The 21,518-nt window shown below is 43.1% G+C and overlaps 1 protein-coding gene across 1 annotated transcript in view; it reads left to right on the forward strand.

Moving 5' to 3' along the window:
• rerg (RAS-like, estrogen-regulated, growth inhibitor) overlaps window positions 1–19,859 on the forward strand; it is a 73,000-nt gene extending 53,141 nt beyond the window's left edge. Inside the window, exons 4-5 of the mRNA XM_034199007.1 lie at window positions 12,182–12,255; window positions 18,614–19,859. Coding sequence (XP_034054898.1) covers window positions 12,182–12,255; window positions 18,614–19,024 — 485 coding nt within the window. The 3' untranslated portion in view covers window positions 19,025–19,859. The remainder of the gene's footprint in view (window positions 1–12,181; window positions 12,256–18,613) is intronic.
• Window positions 19,860–21,518: the final 1,659 nt, after the last annotated feature.

Consider the following 21,518-nt stretch of genomic DNA (forward strand, 5'->3'; position numbering starts at 1 on the left):
ATAAAGAGGTACAGCACAGTGCTGCACCATCGGTGTCTGATTTATTAAAACAACAACATTGTAACTGAGAAACAATTAAATGCTACATTTCAAATGTTTACAATCCATCACTAAATTCATGGCAAACCAATTTTAACATCATGCAATAACACCAAGACGACATTAGTTGCATTGAACTGATCTTTTTAATAAGTTGTACTTACAATGTAGTGAGAAACATGGGCTTGTGCTTCACTGAGGATCTTTGTCATTCTGACAGGGAGGCAACTGCAGTTATTACACTTTGCGTTTTGAAATATGTGTAACACTGTTAATATAAAACCCACACTGCTCAAACTTCGTTACTTTTCCTAAAATTGGTATATTTATTTATTTATTTGTGGGCGGGGGGAATGAAGAGAAACAAATATATGAGCATTTTATGAGCATGGGATTTTGACCCCTCATATAAACATATGCATAATAGAGTGCCACAGTGACGCGCCCTAAAACCCGGAAGTAAGCTGCGCATGGGTTGCCTCAACAAAAAAGCAATGGGATTTCTCCATAGGATTTTGGAAAATAGCTCGAAATAAGGTCTGTGGTTGACACATTTAAGAGACGGATCACGTTTTGTTCAGTCGGATAATCTCCACATGTCTACCCTACAAGCAGTCAGTGCCTCTGCATCAGGAACAGTAAATGTGTTGTCTCTGTGTCCACCTAACATCAATTCAGACATCATGACACAATTCCATCAGATTAATGATAAAAACCTAGAGGACATTATTCAACTTCTGAAATCCTCCTCCTGCTGCCTTGATATTATTCCAACAGGATTTTTCAAAGATGTTTTGCCTTGCATGGCCTCAGATCTACTTCATATAGTAAACAAATCTCTTCACTCAGGTATTTTTCCACAGGCCCTGAAAACTGCAGTCATTAAACCGCTCTTAAAAAAGAATAATCTAGATGCTTCAGTAATGAACAATTACAGGCCCATATCAAACCTCCCATTTCTAGGTAAAATCATTGAAAAAGTTGTTTTTCAACAGTTGAGTAATTTCTTGCATTTAAATGACTGTTTTGATGTGTTCCAGTCAGGCTTTCGTCCAAACCACAGCACTGAGACTGCTCTTGTAAAGGTCTTTAATGACATCCACTTAAACACAGACAGTGGCAGAACTTCAGTGTTAGTATTATTAGATCTCAGTGCTGCGTTTGACACTGTTGACCACAGCATATTACTAGACCGACTGGAGAACTGGGTGGGACTTTCGGAAACAGTTCTGAATTGGTTTGAATCCTACTTAAAGGACAGAAACAACTTTGTTTCTATAGGTAAATACACATCTGAGTTGACAAATATGACATGTGGGGTTCCTCAAGGCTCCATCTTGGGGCCTCTTCTCTTTAACATCTACATGCTACCACTGGCTCAGATAATGAAGAACAACAAAATAAGTTACCATAGCTATGCAGATGACACACAAATTTACGTAACAATTTCACCAGGAGACTATGCTCCAATTCAAACACTGAGTAAGTGCATTGAACAAATCAATGACTGGATGTGTCAGAACTTTCTCCAATTAAACAAAGATAAAACTGAGGTAATGGTTTTTGGAGCCAAGGCAGAACGTATAAAAGTTAGCGCTGAGCTTCAGTGTGCAATGTTCAAAACAACAGATAAAGCCAGAAATCTAGGTGTAGTCATGGACTCTGACCTGAGTTTCAACAGTCACATTAAAACTGTTACTAAATCAGCCTACTATCACCTAAAGAATATATCTAGGATTAAAAGACTAATGTCACAGCAGGATTTGGAAAAACTTGTCCATGCTTTTATCTTCAGTAGACTGGACTACTGCAATGGTGTCTTCACAGGTCTCACTAAAAAATCTATTAGGAAGCTGCAGCTAATTCAGAACGCTGCTGCTCGAGTCCTCACTAACACTAAGAAAGTGGATCACATCACTCCTGTTCTGAAGTCTTTACACTGGCTTCCTGTGTGTCACAGAATAGATTTCAAAATACTGCTGCTGGTTTATAAAGCACTGAATGGTTTAGGCCCAAAATACATTTCTGACCTCCTGCTAAATTATGAACCATCCAGATCTCTCAGGTCTTCAGGGACTGGTCAGCTTTCTGTCCCCAGAGTCAGAACTAAACATGGTAAAGCAGCGTTCAGTTATTATGCTCCAAATATCTGGAACAAACTCCCAGAAACCTGCAGGTCCGCTGCAACTCTGACTACTTTTAAATCCAGGCTGAAGACTTTTCTTTTTGTCGCTGCTTTTAATTGAACTATTCATATCTTAGACTGCACTGTAACTTTTATCCATGTACTTTTTTCTTTTAATGTTTAATTGACAGCACTGTAACTTGTATCCATGTATTTTTTCTTTTAATGTTTATTTTATTAGCTTTTCTTTTTAATGACTGCCATTTTCTTAATCTCTTTCATTTTTTGTAAAGCACTTTGAATTGCCTTGTGTTGAAAAGTGCTATATAAATAAACTTGCCTTGCCTTGCCTTGCCTTACTTTTATAATTTTTCGAATCATAAATGTAATCGATAGATTTATGATTGTGGCACTATGTTGCGCTATACTTTGCGGCCACACGCCGTTGCCAAGCTACGCTTATTGTTTAGGTCCTTTGATAAGCAGGCAGTCATATCATTAACTAGAACTAGCAAGATCTGATAGATTTGGACAAAAACGCGAGTGAAGTATAACCGGACGCGAGAGATCAGAGATCAGATCAGCTGCTGCTGACGGAGAACACGCAGCTCTTCTGGATCACAGCTCCCCCGCTGTGACGGACCGGTGAGCGGAGCAAAATACGTTAGACTTAACACACTTCGCTAGTTTATCTACTCTGGAACTAGCTAAACTAGTTAAAAATATATGTATTCTTTACTGTCGGCTTATTACAGGTTCAGCGAGCTGCACGAGACTGACGGGCTGTCAGGAGAGGGAGAGGAAAAGAGAGCACCCCGTTTATTTTTCCCATTTTATTGTCCAGAATTACTGTAAACCTTTGAATTAAGTAGTTCATCTACTATTAGTAGTTTGTTTAAATGCATTATTAGGCCTACTTATGTTGTTTTTCCCATTAACATCATCAGTTAAAAGGTGAACCAAAATTGCAACTACATTTAAACCATATTGAAATTGAACAGGTCAAGGAGACAAAATTGCTAGGTATAACCCTGGATCATAAATTATCTTGGTCTAAAGAAATTGATAATGTTGTATGTAAAATGGGAAGGGATGTGTCACTTGTAAAAATAATTGTAAAATATTTGCCTATGGATGTCAGTAGACAAGTTTTGGATGCTTTGGTTCTGTCGCAGCTTGATTATTGTTTGGTTATATTGTCTAGTGCTGCTGAAAAAGATTTAAACAAACTACAAGCAGCACAAAATAAGGCAGCACGATGTGCACTGCAGTGCTCCTACAGAACCAGAGTCACTGAAATGCTGGAGACACTGAAATAGTTAACTGTCAGACAGAGGTCAACTTATATTTTATTACATTTTGTCAGAAATATTACAGTGACTCACTCACCAGATATATTATCACAAATGTTTATAGCGCAAATGCACAACATAACTATCAAACATGACATACAATAGAAGGAAGGTTTGTATTACCCAAATCTAAATCATATATGTGACAGAAAACAGTCATGTACAGAGCCATGATCAGCTGGAACTCTTTACCGGTTCACATCATTCAGGAAAATTCTCAAGTACATTTCAAAAGGTTGCTAAAAAGATATTTAAGTATTACAAAGTAAATTTGAACGGTGCCTGTGGCTATGTATGCATATATTATTATGTACACTTATTTGTATTTACTTTTATTTGGCCTTAGGATGGCGATAATTGGATGACCATTTTAGTTTTCACTTCATTTCACTGTAAATTGCATGAAATTATGAGCTGTTTTGTTTTGTTTTAATTTGGTATGTTTATGTATGTTTTGAGTGTGTGAGGACCCCAGGAAGAATAGCCAATGCTCATGCTAGTGCTAATGGGGATCCTAATAAAGACAAAAGACAAACATAAAATAAATCTCACGTACCCCCTGCAGTACTCCAACGTACCCCTAGGGGTCCGCGTACCCCCATTTGAGAACCACTGGTCTAGAAGGGACTGCTGTCTTGGCAACAGCGTACATGCTGTCCCAAGGAACACGCACATTCTTGTTCTTCAGTTTGGGTAGAAAGTGTGTGTGTGTGAGTGCAAGCTGCACAGCCCGAAGCTCTAGCACGTTGGCATGGCGTGCACCCTCCTGGGCAGGAGCCCCCTGGGGGGCGCCGGTAAGGCTCTGAGGCACGAGGCCGCCTAGAAGGCCGGCTGCACGAAAGCCCCTGGGAGGTGGATGAGTGGGCCGCTGGGAACTGCGCAGACCACCACTGTAAGCTGGTGGCTGAGAGCGGCTGCTAGAGGGGCCCCTGGGCCTGCTGGGAGTGGGCACAGGCCTAGGAAGACCCGAGAGCTGCTGCCTGGTCTGCCTAGCTTGGGCAGCACGCTCCAGTGCCTACAGGGCAGCTGCCCCAAAAAGCTTGACTGGCACACTACGGAGGACATGTCTCCGACAGTAGTGACTGACGGAGGCCAAACCTGGCGACGAGTCTGCACCAATAAGGACATAACTCGTCCCCATTCCCTAGACATTAGGGCAAAGGCTTACAGTGATGCATCACTGAGGCCCAGCAAAGAAGGCTCAGCCGGAGCCTGCTGCAGATAGGTAGAGAAAGCCAGTATCAGATGGGAGAGGGAGTTCCCGTGCCGCTGTGTCGTAGGCCCTACAGAGCAGCTCGTTTGTGACCCTGCACTGAGGCTGAGGGCACCTGGCATCAGGAGCCCGAATCGGGGAGGCGATGGCAGGCTCAATGGATGGCAAGCAACCCAGCCCCACCCTTGCCGGATCCTGCCTGGCAGCAGAGTGGGAGAGGGCCCTGGTGTCTCTCCAGCATGGAGCTCCCTCAGGTACTCCTCTGAAGGAGGAACAGTGGGAGTGAAAAGGGGCAGGGTTATGCCTGAAAAAGGCGCTAGCCTGAGCAGAGTCGGCCTGCGGAACCTGAAGCTGCAAGCGTACCTGGGCCGCACAAATAATGGCCGCCATGAAGGCGTACTCCGTGCCCTGCAGAGAGCTCTGAGCAGAGGAGTGGGAAGCCTCCTCGGGGGTGAGCGGGAGATTTATCCGGAGCCGCTAGCGACGTGGCATCCTCAAGCAGAGGTGTGGCGACCGAAGGAGGGCTAGGCGGTAAGCTAGTAGCCCCCACACCGGCCCCTGGCTGAAGGGCCAACAGGAGCGACTTCGTCTGCTCCATGACGGCAGCTAACCGACCCACCTTAGAGGGCAGCCTGTTTCTAGCCCTCTACCTGGGGGGTGAACCCATAGCCATCCCTCCATCAAGTCGCCGGGAACGGTCAGACTGAGCTGGAGGAAGTTGTGACGAGGAGAGGTGCCACCTCTGCGACTCTAGCCACTCTGAGCGCCCGAGGCATAAATCTACAGCTCATGCAGGCGCTTTGCGTGAGACCCTCCCTCAAATGCTCGAGGCCAAGGCAGAGGGAGGCAGCGGTCATGGCCGTCCTCGGGCTCAAGAGAAGCCATACAGGCGCTACATGAATGAGCCAGTCTATAGGTAGCCAGATGCAGCGTAGCCGGGAGTGGGCGCGAGAACACAGCCTTCCCCAGCTACCTGCTGAACGGAAAGAGTAGAGCAATGCTCCTACTCGCCGAAAACAAAGAGGAATGTAACTACACACACGTTACTGGCAGAAGGAGCTGGAGCGAGAGCACTGCCTTCACCTAGCTGGATTAAATAAAGACGTTTAACAGGACAGCTTAGCCGGGCTGCTGCTGCTAGAATCAAGCAACCCGTCTACCAGGAGCGGGGGCGAGAACACTGCCTTCACTGGTTGAGTTCATAACGAATGCCAGGTGCAGCGTACCCGGGAGCGGGTGCGAGAACACAGCCTTCACCGGCTACCTGCTGTAGGGAAAGAGTAGAGCAATGCTCCTACTCGCCGAACACAGAGAGGGATGTAACTACACCCACGTTACTGGCAGAGGGAGCGGGAGCGAGAGCACTGCCTTCACCTAGCTGGATTAAATAAAGAAGCTTAATAGGGCAGCTTAGCCAGGCGGCTGCTGCTAAGAATCAAGCAGCACGTCTACCAGGAGCGGGGGCGAAAAACACTGCCTTCACTGGATGAGTTAAACAACGAAGCTCAACAGAACACGCCAGATGTTAGCCAAGCGGCCGCTGCTAACAATCAGAGCAATACGTTACAGGGAGCGAGAGCAAGAGCATTACCTTCACCAGCTTAGTTTAAATAAAGAAGCTTTAACAAAACATGCAAGATGTTAGCCAAGCGGCTGCTGCTAACAATCAAAACAATATGTGTACCTGGAGCGGGAGCGAGAGTACTGCCTTCATCAGCTGAGCTTAAATAAAGAAGCTTTAATAACACATGCAAGATGTTAGCCAAGCGGCTGCTGCTAACAATCAAAACAATACGTTACTGGGAGCGGGAGCGAGAGCACTGCCTTCACCAGCTGAGTTAATAATGAAGCTTAACAGTACACACAAGACGTTCAACAACGTTGACTTGTTCTCGCTTGATTGTTAAATCAAGCGAGATCAAGTCAAACACAAATGTTTAACACCAGATAACTAGCTTCTAAAGAAGAGAACAGCACAGAGCTGTAGTTACAGCAGTAACCATGGCCAGTGCTTACACGGCACATAGCTGTAGTTACAGCAGTAACCATGGCCAGTGCTTACACGGCATAGAACTGTAGTTACAGTAGTAACTATGGCCAGTTTTTACACGGCTTAGAACCGTAGTCACAGTAGTAACTATGGCCAGTACTTACACGGCTTGGAACCGTAGTAACTATGGCCAGTACTTACACGGCTTAGAACCGTAGTTACAGTAGTAACTATGGCCAGTACTTACACGGCTTAGAACCGTAGTTACAGTAGTAACTGTGGCCGGTGCCTAAAACTGTCAGCCAACGGCTGCACCCTAGATAATATAATATTGGGAGGATGAAATCCTCTTTAATGGCCACACATGCAGAGCACACAGCACACATAGTGAAGATTGTTCTCTGCATATCATCCTAGTGCTAGAGTCTAGTGCTAGGAGCAGTAAATACAACAATATAGTGCTACTGCAATCAAAACCATACGTTACCGGGAGCGGGAGCGAGAGCACTGCCCTCACCGGCTGAGTTAAATAGTGAAGCTTAACAGTACATGCAAGGTGTTAGCCAAGCGGCTGCTGCTAACACTCAACCAAGTCAAAACACAAATGTTAAGACCAGATAATTAGCTTCTATGGAATAGAACAGCCCGCATAGAACCGTAGGCCATGGTCACATTAGTAACCATGGCCAGTGCTTACATGGCCTAGGACCGTAGTTACAGTAGTAACTATGGCCAGTAGCCTACTTACCTTACTCTCTGCATCCAAACAAAAAACGGGCAAAATATGGGCTTTCCATACTAAATTGAATGAGAGACGCAGCTAAAGCTGGGACTCAAATGCTAATGATAGCTCGGGCACAACGCCACAAGCAGAACTTTCAAAAGAGCATAATAAGGGCAACTTTATGGGAGAGGAAGCGGGAACACTGTCGTCACCAGAAAGTCTAAGCCAAACAATAAATAAGACAGCAATCAGGACAACTTAGTTGGGAGAGGGTGCGGGGACAAAGCCATCACCAGCAACAAGTTGACACAAACCTGTCCGTCGAGGCTCTGCACAGCGCACAGCCGGCCACAGCCCCTGGAGGACGCGTTAACAACCCGTAGGTCCGACTGTCAGTCGCGAAGCTGCACGCGGCCAGCTGCTTGCAGAGAAATCCCTCAGATCAAACGGTCACACCTGAACGCTGTAGGCTACAATAATCGGATCCGATCCACTAATGACGCCGGCCTATGTAGCCGTAGTCACGTGGGTCACCGGTGACTTTGTTATTATTAGGTACTCAAACTGCGCATGCGTGCGATGGACATATCCAGTGCTAAAGCACCGCCTCTGGCGGTCAGTAGGGACGAAATGGAACCATGACCAACAGTCGTTTTGGTTGCATAGCCATGTCATTAATGAAGTCACATGCTCAGCGACTCTCTGTGTGCATTTAGCACTGACCTGGTTTATTAATAATGGCAGAATCAGAATATCTTTAATCGTCCAACAGAGGAGACATTTACATTGTTACAGCAAGTAAAGAGCCAATGATATCTGAATGTTAATGAGGAAGCATGCATCAAATATTAAAGACAAAAGTTACACAATTTACAAAATACACATCCAGTACCACTGACAGTATTTCAAAATAAAATAAGTTTAGCATTTATAAAGTTGTGAGATAGCAGCCAGGTGAGTATTAAAGGTGGAAGTATATATTACACAGATACTACAGATTCATTACAGAAGTTGAATACTAACTAAGGGACAGCAGCCAGTAATAAATACAATATTTATGAAGCAATACGTGTATATATATATATATATATATATATTGATTGCCCATAAGTAGTATTACATAACAATGCTAACAGGTGCTATAGTCTTTGTTGTTAAATGTGTGTGGGGGTCCACCAGGGGCCGTGATGGTTTTAGAGCCTGACTGCTCATCATACAATATGTTTTGTTTTCAAAATAAGTTAAAAGTTGAAATCGATGATAGCAACAAATTGTTATTCTCCTAAAGCAAACGCGGAAGATTGGTGATTTATTTTGACAGTATTGATTTCTAGACTTACCAAGCTTTGTAATATTCTCTCTTCACAAAATAGCCATGCATGGGGAAATAGCAGGGCAGGACAGGAGTCACTAGCTGAAATAAATTGTAAGCCCAGTTTGAGGAAATCAAACGCTCTGAGAGAGTGCCGACTTAAGCCCTGGCTTCAGACGCAGCAAAGTCCATCAGAACCTCTCTTTATAGGGGGCTTTCAGGGGCTTGTGCGCTGTGCGGGAGATGTTTACACAGATGGGATTTGTACAAGGGGGCAATTTAGGCAGATAACGCTTCTGCTGTTCGAGGTGGAATGAGAGGTCACAGCCACAGTTCACACCTGTGTTCATGTGCCAGCAATAAGAAGCTTTTATCCTGCGGGTTAAAGCTGCTGTAGGTGAAGCTCAGGTCGCTCAGGTCAGAGCAGGGGTCCGCTTTCATCCAGCAACCAGAAAGTCCAACAAATAAAATACCTTTTGGGATTTTGATAACCTTCTGACCTCCACTAGATTTGTCCATGGTGGCCTTATCCAACATATGTCTGAGGGAATGCTTTCAAGCCAGATGCATTTGCAGAACTTACCAGAAGCAAAGGACCTGCAGGCAGAACTGAAGGGAAAGGATTGTTATAATATCTGTGACCTGGGGCCTCATTTATAAACGGTGCGTACACTCAAAAGATGGCGTACGCCAGTTTCTAAGCAATGTTTGCGATTTTATAAAAAACAAACTTGACGGGAAAATGTGCGGTCCTCCACGCAAACTCTGACCCATGTGTACGCACAAAAACGGGAGAGACGAGAAACTGCGACCCCGTTGGCAGAAGGAAGAATGGAGAGAAATATGTGGAAATAATACCATAAATATAATGTTACCTCTCATGTATCATATAAAGAATTAATTCGCAAAAATGTATTGAAACCAATCTTAAAATGATTAAACAAATGCCTGTTTGAGAATCATCAGTGCACACAAAAACGTAACTTGGAGAAATAAATATACGGATATGTTATTGAAAACCACCTCGAATATGGTGTGTTAATGTTATGAAATGTTTTCTCATAAGAATTACGTCTAAACTGAGGCCGTTTTGCTTTTCTATACGAGCATGGTTTTATATACTATCATGTTTAATCATGTTTATGCCGTTTGCTAATGCTACGTTCACACCGGACGCGATGCGACGTTTAGGGGCGGCGCGATTACATGTAAAGTCAATGCAGAGACACGATCAGACGTGAATTCGCTCCGACGGCGCGCATGAAGCGGTGGACGCGGCGCGAATCACGCGATTGAAGGGGGCCGCGTCAAACGCGAGAGTTCAATTTTTCCAACTCGGGCGTCAAATTCACGTGACGCGTTCTCGCGGAAGCCAATCAGCGGTGAGGATCTCAGCCTGCCGTCACTGACGTTCAACCAGAAAACATCAGCCATTAGCTGTTAGCAGTTAGCACACAGAGATCACAGCTCCTCATATCTGTTCAGAAACTGTACAAAAGTTAAACAAGAACAAACCACAGACTGTCTGTGTCATGGCGAATACAGTCGCTGGTTTATTTATGTCTGTAGGCCGTTGTTATGAGTGTGGCGTGAGCATATACAACGTTAGCTTAGCCTGGTCGACCCAATCTCCATTCAGAAAACAAGCATTTTAAAAGGCTTTTTGCCTGCCGACTTGTCTGCCGACTTGTCAAGCATTAATTCATGGTTTTTACTAACCGGTATCAGTATGTTGTTACGTCGGCATCATTTAGAAACGTGTATTACAATTTAATCACGGTAAAATATGTTCATTTGGTTGTAGTTGTAGCTCCCGAGCTAGCGCGTCTTGTTTGAATGATGCGAGTAAACACAGCTGGCAGCCGCGGTGAAACTCGAGCGACTAGAGCGATGCGATAGGAGCGTTTAGAGCTAAGCGAATATTCGCATCGCGTCCGGTGTGAACGTAGCATAAGACTTGATAAGTCGCTCATAAAACACAGGAGGTATGGAAACTAAGAACATCATATATTTGGTAGGTTTGGCAGCTGATATTACACAACACATTTGTTTTATTTCATTTAACTAGTGGATATAGAGTTGCTGGGGGGGGGGGGGGGGGGGGTTGAGACGCACAGGCTGCAGTGGAGACTGATTGACAGCTGGAACACAAACCACCAAATAAAAAAATTAACATTAATTGACTCCGCAGGCATCCCCCCGATACTTTCTTACAGTTTCTCATCATGGGGGGGGGGGGGGGTCCCCTGTCCCCTGTCCCCTGTCCCCTGTCCCCCTGTCCCCGGCACAAACACACTGACACACTGCCTGAGGAAGGTAATGTGTATTTTGTCATTAACTTTTTTCGGACCACTTATTTATTTATTTTGGTGATGATCCGACCTCCATGCTGCTGCTCTGGTTCAAACTGCATCCACCAAACAATATGATTTATCTTCCCAAAAGACAAAACATCTGACACGGTGTGAAATGTCTTTTTTAGCTGTTCTGTCGTCATTTCCTGCGATCTTCTTCATGTAGTCAGTCAAAATGAATATTAATACGGGGGCGTTTCTTTATAGGCAAATATGGGCGTTACGTGAAGCCCGCAAAAGCTGCACCGCATTTCGAGTCGATTGTGATTTATAAAGGGAAACCAGCGTAGTGTTTTATGAATCGGAAAATGTCTGTGCGTATTTATTTGCTTTGTCCTACGTAAGCAACTTTCCCATGTGAATCCTACGCAAGGCTTTAGAAATGAGGCCCCAGGAGGGGCTGGGCTGTGGATGAACTGTCAACCACCGCCTGACACATTTTCCTTCACAGAGATGGAAAACAACATGAGGTCAAGGAATATGTGAAGGAAAATTCATAAGGACTTAAGAAAATAAAACGTTGGTGCTGAGAGAATCCCACTGAACACACGTTTTGTTTTGAAGCAACTTTATTCATATGCATAGAAAATGAATACAATGACAAAATAAATGCTTCACAAATCATGAAATGTTGTTCTACATGTTGCTTCAAGGCATTGTTGGACATGTCCTTTCCTTTTCTTAAGTATGTTCCAGTGTATCATTTGCTAAAGAGATAAGAAAGGAAGCAGTGGAGCACATTTATTTAGCATTCATAGAATTCCACCAGCTGTTATCATTATTCCAGCTCAGATCCTCACTCAGGAAAGACTAATTGAACACATCATTGGAAACTGCAGCAAGGTACCCAATCAACACCTGTCATCCGTTGTGTATATATGTGATTAGATGTGGATTTTAACGCTGCATTCATCCAGGGAGAAGACATGCATGCTTGCATTGCAGGATTAAACCACCACTTCAGTACTGATGACTTCTCCACACCTCCAGAAGTCTGCATTTGGTACTATCACTAAATGATGATTTAGATTGTTTTTGATCACTAATTGCTATTTACTTTTGTGTCTTTCAGAATCAACATATCGTCACCAAGCCAACATTGACGATGAGGTTGTTGCCATGGAGATCCTGGACACTGCCGGGCAGGTGAGACACATTGTCCCTGATCTGATTCTGTGTTAAACATTTATATTTGAGGAGTGGACAGAAAACATATTCCATAGAGTTAGGGGTGTTGCTAGAGATAGATTTGAAAAAAACGAATGGCAACACATTGATGAAGCCAAGTCCTTGGTATGAGCCAAACTGCTGATTCAACTCAATGATTTGCTAAGATCCCGCTTCCTGGTGAACGCCTAGTTAATAATTGCATTCTGTTGAATATTCAAAGTTAAATCTGATTCAAACTTTTCATTTCATTTATCCGATGTGACATTTACACTTTTTGTAAAAGGCAGTTTTTTGAGTGATAGTAGGAGTGTTTATGAGACTGAATGGCATCTCAGAGGCAGTGTGGTTCATGAGGGAGAGCTTAGCAAGTCCTCAGGCTGAAGATAAATATGCTGCAGTGCTGCGTAGGTGTTCTGCTGTCGGCTGATTTCCCCGGTGACGTCTGCTGATGTCTGCCTCAAAAGGTGAAAGGAAGAGCACAAAGAGAGCCAGGAATCGGAGAAAAAAAGCTTCTCCATAAAAAGAATACTTTATACATGTGAACATGGCCTACATATGGCAAGACTTAATGTGTAATGTAAAATACAAACAGACATGGATGAATCAGAATCAGCACTGCTTTATTGACCCTCCGAAGGAAAATGGGTCACAGTTATCCCATTCTAAAATAGCAGCTGTGTTCCTGTGCCAGCAATAAGAAGCTTTTATCCTGTGGGTTAAAGCTGCTGTAGGTGAAGCTCAGGTCGCTCAGGTCAGAGCAGGGGTCCGCTTTCATCCAGCAACCAGAAAGTCCAACAAATAAAATACCTTTTGGGATTTTGATAACCTTCTGACCTCCATTAGATTTGTCCATGGTGGCCTTATCCAACATATGTCTGAGGGAATGCTTTCAAGCCAGATGCATTTTGTCTGGATGTACCATGCTAGGCAGCAGAACTTACCAGAAGCAAGTGGTCCTCCACGCAAACTCTGACCCATGCGTACGCACAAAAACGGGAGAGACGAGAAACTGCGACCCCGTTGGCAGAAGGAAGAATGGAGAGAAATATGTGGAAATAATACCATAAATATAATGTTACCTCTCATGTATCATATACAAAATTAATTCGTAAAAATTGATTGAAGCCAATCTTAAAATGATTAAACAAACGCCTGTTTGAGAATCCTCAGTGCACACAAAAACGAAACCACCGAAACCACCTCGAATACAGTGGGGCAAAAAAGTATTTAGTCAGCCACAAGTGCAAGTGCAAGTTCAAGTGCAAGTTCTCCCACTTAAAAAGAGGAGAGAGGCCTGTAATTTTCATCCTAGGTACACTTCAACTATGAGAGACAAAATGAGAAAAAGAAGAAAAAAAATCCAGAAAATCACATTGTCTGATTTTTAAAGAATTTATTTGCAAATTATGGTGGAAAATAAGTATTTGGTCAATAACAAAAGTTCATCTCAATACTTTGTTATATACCCTTTGTTGGCAATAACAGAGGTCAAACGTTTTCTGTAAGTCTTCACAAGGTTTTCACACACTGTTGCTGGTATGTTGGCCCATTCCTCCATGCAGATCTCCTCTAGAGCAGTGATGTTTTGGGGCTGTCGCTGGGCAACACGGACTTTCAACTCCCTCCAAAGATTTTCTATGGGGTGGAGATCTGGAGACTGGCTAGGCCACTCCAGGACCTTGAAATGCTTCTTACGAAGCCACTCCTTCGTTGCCCGGGCGGTGTGTTTGGGATCATTGTCATGCTGAAAGACCCAGCCACGTTTCATCTTCATTGCCCTTGCTGATGGAAGGAGGTTGTCACTCTAAATCTCACGATACATGGCCCCATTCATTCTTTCCTTTACACGGATCAGTCGTCCTGGTCCCTTTGCAGAAAAACAGCCCCAAAGCATGATGTTTCCACCCCCATGTTTCACAGTAGGTGTTCTTTGGATGCAACTCAGCATTCTTTCTCCTCCAAACACGTCTAGTTGAGTTTTTACCAAAAAGTTCTATTTTGGTTTCATCTGACCATATGACATTCTCCCAATCCTCTTCTGGATCATCTAAATGCTCTCTAGCACACTTCAGACGGGCCTGGACATGTACTGGCTTAAGCAGGGGGACACGTCTGGCACTGCAGGATTTGAGTCCCTGGCGGCGTAGTGTGTTACTGATGGTAGCCTTTGTTACTTTGGTCCTAGCTCTCTGCAGGTCATTGACTCGGTCCCCCCGTGTGGTTCTGGGATGTTTGCTCACCGTTCTTGTGATCATTTTGACCCCACGGGGTGAGATCTTGCGTGGAGCCCCGGATCGAGGGAGATTATCAGTGGTCTTGTATGTCTTCCATTTTCTAATAATTGCTCCCACAGTTGCTTTCTTCACACCAAGCTGCTTACCTATTGCAGATTCAGTCTTCCCAGCCTGGTGCAGGTCTACAATTTAGTTTCTGGTGTCCTTTGACAGCTCTTTGGTCTTGGCCATAGTGGAGTTTGGAGTGTGACTGTTTGAGGTTGTGGACAGGTGTCTTTTATAATGATAACGAGTTCAAACAGGTGCCATTAATACAGTTAACGAGTGGAGGACAGAGGAGGCTCTTAAAGAAGAAGTTACAGGTCTGTGAGAGCAAGAAATCTTGTTTGTTTGTAGGTGACCAAATGCTTATTTTACCGAGGAATTTACCAATTAATTCATTAAAAATCCTACAATGTGATTTCCTGGATTCTTTCACCCCATTCTGTCTCTCATAGTTGAAGTGTGCCTAGGATGAAAATTACAGGCCTCTCTCATATTTTTAAGTGGGAGAACTTGCACAATTGGTGGCTGACTAAATACTTTTTTGCCCCACTGTATGTTGTCTTAATGTTATGACATGTATTCTCATCATCAATGATGCGGTATGCAGAAGGACAAAATTACGTCTAAACTGACGCTGTTTTGCATTTCTATAGGTTGTATAGATACGAGCATGGTTTTATATACTATCATGTTTAATCATGTTTTATGCCGTTTGCTAAGACTTGATAAGTCGCTCGTAAAACACAGGAGGTATGGAAACTAAGAACACCATATATTTGGTGATGGGTCACAGTTATCCCATTCTAAAATAGAAATATTCCATTCAAATAATGTTGGAAAGATATTTGAATTATACTACAACAAAAAATAACTAAATATTTAAAAAGATAATAAATAAATGAATACAAATATATACCAACAGGGTACTTAAAATAATGCTGAAAAGTGGGAGTAATAATTAATGTAATAATAGAATACATACAAATATTAGTTGAAATGCACAGTATGAATACATGAATAAATGCAGTATCAATGCTAGATTAAAGCAAAAGATTGCACAGTGAACTTACTGCACAACATAATTTAACTATTAGGTCAGTATTGCAGAGTTGAAGGTATAAATAAATGATGAAGCTGCTGAAAGAGGGGAAATAAGTGTTGAAGATTCTGAGGGAGGGGTTAAAGAGTTTTTAATGGTCACAGGCAGGGATGACTTCCTGTGGTGCTGAATAAATAAAACGTTGTGGTTTCAAAGACACAGACAGAAGTCCCAAGCGAGAAATAGTCTGGAACTTTACCACTAGTAACCGTTTTAACGTGAACTTTAGTTGACTGCTTTAAAAAAAAAAAGTTAGCATTTCCCCCATTCCCCCAAGCTAACTACATTAGCATATTACTTATCATTAGACCTGGAGAAACATTGACATCCACTATCACTGGGCATCTGATAAATGCAAGTCCAATATTCTCTTTGCTGTAAGATCTGATTTGGTCACCACCAAGTTAATAGGGGTTTGATTATTGCATGGTAGCGGAAATATGACTGATGGTTATAAATACAGATTCAGTAGTGACTATATAAACAATCCATAAAACTCCCCAAATAATTGATAACCTTCTTATCAATGTTGGCATAAAAAGTAGATTTCAGGATGTGTTCAAATACTAATGCACTGTATATTAACTTCTTAATAGCATACAGTTTTTTATTGTCTGAAAACATATCAAAAGTGAAATATTAACAGCTTTTAGCCTTGCTGACAATATAACTGATATACAGTACTCAGCAACCTGTTCCTGTTTTGTTTTCTTCAGCCTATGTATCTGTATGATTATTATTACTTTTTGTTTTGTTTTGTTACTTCCCATTGTAAAGCGTGCTTGGGTTTCGTGAAAGGCGCTATCCTGGCTCCAAAATGGTGGAATGAGCTCCCCATTGACATCAGGACAGCAGATAGCTTACACACCTTCCGGCGCAGACTGATGCCCCGGCCACACGAGGACGAAAACGGCTAAACGCATAGGATTAACGCAAACGCAATCGCAAAAAAGCTTCCGTCCACACGCAATAGTCATCCGGATAGTGTCTGTCCACACGAGACAGCTCCGTTTAGCTCCATCCGCTGGAGAAGCTGCAGTACATATGCAGGAGCCTGTACGTGGCGCTGTAACTTCCTCCACAAAAGCAGCGAAGAAGCATGGTTGTCATGGTTGCCCTTCTGTTTATTCTCCGTGGTGGGGGCCGAGGGAACCGGGCAGAGTTTTTCGCCAGTGTGACGAAGGTAACTTCGTCACTATGGACTGACGGCTTCAGGCCGGGTAATCTGGCACATGTGGGTTTGCACAGGACAAATGTCACTCAGCACTTTAGTGAACAGTTTTGCACTTTAATAGCGAGATTTGCACAGTACCGTTAAACATTGCCTATTTGCACATTTTATACTATTTATTGATGTAGTGTGTATTAAATGATTCAACCGTATTAAATTGTGATGTCGTCTGGCAGACGCTGGTCAGGCTCTCGGCTCCACCTGGAAAGAAAGGGGAGTTATAGCGAGAGCGCCAAAGTGTTGGTTTGTGTAGATTGACAGCGGTTGAGATTATGTGCAAAGGATATGTTTAGCGTGTAAAAGTCATGATATAAGGTGCATTAATGGTACAACATAAAGAGTGGCATGTTGGGCTCATTTGGGAGAGGATAGTGTGGGAGACAGTCATTGGGGGATATTGATGTGGTCAACCATGTACAAAAGATGAATAAATACCCACACCGGGTTGTATCAAGACGTTCTGCCTCTGTCTCCCTACTTGGTCGGGCCGCTCACTTGTCAGCCTCACAGCCAGTCAACGTGTATTAAAGTTTAAATCTTCCGACAAAATTATAAAAGTGCCGGTCAAAAGTCTTCTTTGTTATTTATTGAGCTTTAAAACAAATGAATAACGACTCTATATAATAATAAAATACACGGAGCCTTTCTTTTTCCTCCCTCTCTTTGGACAGCGTCAGTGTCTGTTTCATGCAGCAGCTGATCCAGTAATGAGTGACCCGGCCGACAGTAAAAATAAACATATTTATAACTAGTTTAGGTAGTTTGAGAGGTGTCTCCGTCCTGTCAGATTAGACTTCACTCGCGTTTATGTCCATATCGAGAGAAAGATAAATAATCTGAATTCAGTGTGCAGTTTACTTTGACGCCGGGGGTGAGCAGCAGAGGTGGGGAGAGGCGGGGCTATTGCCTCATCATTATCAGAAAATGATCGTATAGGGCGTACACACGGAGCCGTTGGACCCCCCAGAGCGTTGCGTATGCCGTTATATCCACCTTGGGACCCGTTATCGTTTCCGCAGTCGTTTAGTGCCGTATTCGGTCGTCCTCGTGTGGCCGAACGGTCTATATGACACTAAACAGTAACGCAAACGACCGTTTTCGTCCTCGTGTGGCCGGGGCATTAAAACTCATCTCTTTCGACTCCACTTCGAGCGATAGAACTATTAACAAAGCACTTATATACTAATAAAGGACTGGCTTATCTAAAGCCAGTTGAGTAGCACTTGAAATGTTTTTGCTCTATGAAGCCTGATGTACTTATATGATTCTGTTTTCCTCAAGTTTGTATTTTGTTGGTCGAACGCACTTATTGTAAGTCGCTTTGGATAAAAGCGTCAGCTAAATGCAATGTAATGTAATGAAATATAAATATAAATTATTATTATTATTATAACTGGTCCAGACACAATGCATTGTGGTTTTAAAGACACATGCAGTATTCCCAACCAATAAATAGTCTGGCACATACCATCTTGTAATAGATTCAACATAAGATGTTGTAAGTTTGGAGCAGACGTTACTGCTATTAAAAAGAGCCAGGTTAGCTTTTCCGTCTGTTTCGAGTATTTATGCTAAGCTACGCTAACTGGCAGCTGGCTGTAGCTTCATATTTAGCATACAGAAATGATCTCATTCTCTGTAAGTAAGTTTCCTCAAATATTGAACCGATTCAGCATTATTGTTACACTTTGAGTTTGTGACCAGAGTTTCTGTCTTCTGTCTCAGGAGGACATCCAGCAGAAGGAGAGTCACATGCGTTGGGGTGACGGATTTGTCATTGTATATGACATCACAGACCGCGGGAGCTTTGAGGAGGTGGCTCCGCTGCGAAGTCTCCTAGAGGAGGTGAAGAGGCCCAAAAACGTGCCTCTGGTCCTGGTGGGCAACAAGTCGGACCTGGACCACGCCCGGCAGGTGGGCACCGAGGAGGGCGAGCGCCTGGCTGCTGAAATGGCGTGCGCCTTCTACGAATGTTCAGCGTGTGCCAACGAGGGGGGCACCGTGGCCGAGGCCTTTCATGAGCTGTGTCGCGAAGTGAGGCGCCGCAAGGCCGTGCAGGGCAAGGCCCGGCGCCGCAGCTCCACCACACACGTCAAACAGGCCATCAACAAGATGCTGACCAAGATCAGCAGCTAAAGGAGAGTGGTTGCATGAGAAATGTACATTTATCTCCTGTAAACGTTTCTAGAAATGCTTGGCTCTGGAATGTGTTCTGTTTCTCTGATCGTTTTTCAATTAAAATGTTCCAAGTGCAATATCTCTCCCCACTAGAAGATGTAAAGCACTCACTCTGATCAGAAGTATCATGGAGTTTCATAAGGAACCATAAATATCATGAGGTTCTTCATTTTTCTGAAAGTGATGCATGAAAGGCGTATTTTCTGGCATGCCAAGGACCCAAGGATTTATTGATGTTGAAAGAGAAGATTGTTGGTTTGCTCTCTGTATCTTGTCTGTAGGGGGTATTGTGATGTGCGCAGCCCCTGTGTGTAACCGTTCTGTAAGCAGTGATCAAGGCCAAATTAAATCGAAGAATTACTTCAATATAAAAGTAGACAACCCTTGACAATCCCAGGGTTGTCAATGTCCTTCAAAACAGAGCGTGTAACAAAGTCCCATCCTTCCTGCTGACATGATGTTCTGCCGTGTGCTCTGTTGTCCTCTACTAATGGACCCAATAGTTTTTCCTGAAGGAACCAAAGCACAGGTCCACCACACGTCAGGGTTTTCTAAGTGAAGCTGTCCTGTCAATCCAGCATTCCAGGGATTCTCTGTAAATGTAAAAGTGTAGACTACAGTATGTATAAATGATATATTGCCTTAAGCAATGCTGTGTCCTACAGAACCCAAAGGCATCTACAGTAAGCTACTGTAACTGTTGAGATGTAATGTTTTCTTCTTCATGTGAGTGACCTGTATGATCAAACAACCAGTTGTGCACTTGTAATTAAAAACTGAGGTATAACTACCAGGTGTGCTCTTCATGAGTTTTTATGATCCATGTATAGTGTCATCACTGGTTGATCTTCCACAGACGTGATGGTGGGCTCAGCTACATATAATGACCAGTGTGATGGATACGCCTTCAGCCACACCATCAAACATGTTCTATTTACATAGAGTTTAATGTCAGTTATATCCAGGCCCTGAAACTCATCAAGGCTTACCTTGCTTTCTAAAAGGGAGGTTGTTGGACAAGACATTTCACCTCAAAATAACACTCTTTTAAATGTTGAATTTGTATTGCCTTGAGGCCAGAAATGAAAACCAAATCAATCTATGATTCTCTTCCTTCCCCATATAGTAGCCAATAAAATGTAAACCACTTTTGTCATAGCGCTGTATTAAAAAAGGAAATCTCCCACTAAATACACCCTGTTACTGCAAATAGACTGCTGACTCAGGGAGAGGACACAAAAACAAAAACGGCTTTCTTCAGTTTGAAACCGAAAGGAGTGGCCCAGCAATCTGGCAGATAATTGCAAGAGGCGAAAAGCCCATAATAACCCGGGAAACAGCCACAGTGCTCCTCCTCCTCCTGACCTAGAAGACTGTAAAGGACACGGCCAGGTTTTCCCATCACTAAGATATAAACTGTCTTTTAGTTCCAAACAGCAGGGAAAGTCATTAAGATGAAGTCATGTATGGGTTTAATGAGCAGATGAAAGTCTTGCTGTGTGATACGCAGCACTGAGATGAGTGATGTGGGGCTCAGCAGGGGGAGGCAGCTCCCTCTCATTACCCTCCAGCTGCTTCAACGCTGCTGGAGTTCAGACCTCTGTTATACAGTGTTATAAATGCCTCCCCTCACTCTCATCTTTTGTGATTAAGTCAAAAACAGAAGCCCATTAATAGATAATTTTGGCAGCAAAACAATTCCCCTCACGGAGAATGTGTAAGCAAACAGTCATTTATATACACATCATTAGATCTGTTGAAACATTGGTACCCATTGTTTTCCATCTCATTGTTTTCCAAGCCCAATCTTCACTCTGTTGTATGCCCTGTTTTGGTCTCCACCAGGTAAATAGGGTTTAGAAATCGCATTTTAGTGGAAAACGGCAGCTGGAAATAAGACTGATGATTAATATTCCAGATTCAGTGGTGACCATACATACAATTTCCAAAACTCCCCAAACAATGGATATCCTTCTTCTCAATGTTTGCAGAAAAGCTGAGTTTCAGGCTGTGTTCAAAATCCCACTAATGTACCTTCTCCATAACCAATTGTTACTTTCTTGTCTGAAAACAAATTCAAGTGGAATATTAGCTGGTTTTAGTCGGTAGCAGGCCGCGCATTTCACACCTACGCCTTAAGTAAATAATCTCTAGCATAAGCATTAATATTTACTTCATAAAATGACTTTATATAACTAAATACCATTTTTTTTTAAAGAAAAGTCACTGTAACCTTTACTCACCAAAACGTTGATTATTTGAACACAAAATCCATCCTCCTTTCTTTACTCAAGAAGAGTTTAATAACTCTGAAAGTCCAGTCGTATTTCTGGTAAAAACCATTGTGGAGCTCCGTTTCCCTGCCCACTTGTTCATTAAGCTGTAGATCCACTCTGGTTTACCAAAAGGTTTTCAAAAGAACCTGGTAGGCCTACAGCCATGCTTGTGTCTC

This window comes from Gymnodraco acuticeps, unplaced genomic scaffold, assembly GCF_902827175.1.
Source record: "Gymnodraco acuticeps unplaced genomic scaffold, fGymAcu1.1, whole genome shotgun sequence".
Lineage (NCBI taxonomy): Eukaryota > Metazoa > Chordata > Actinopteri > Perciformes > Bathydraconidae > Gymnodraco > Gymnodraco acuticeps.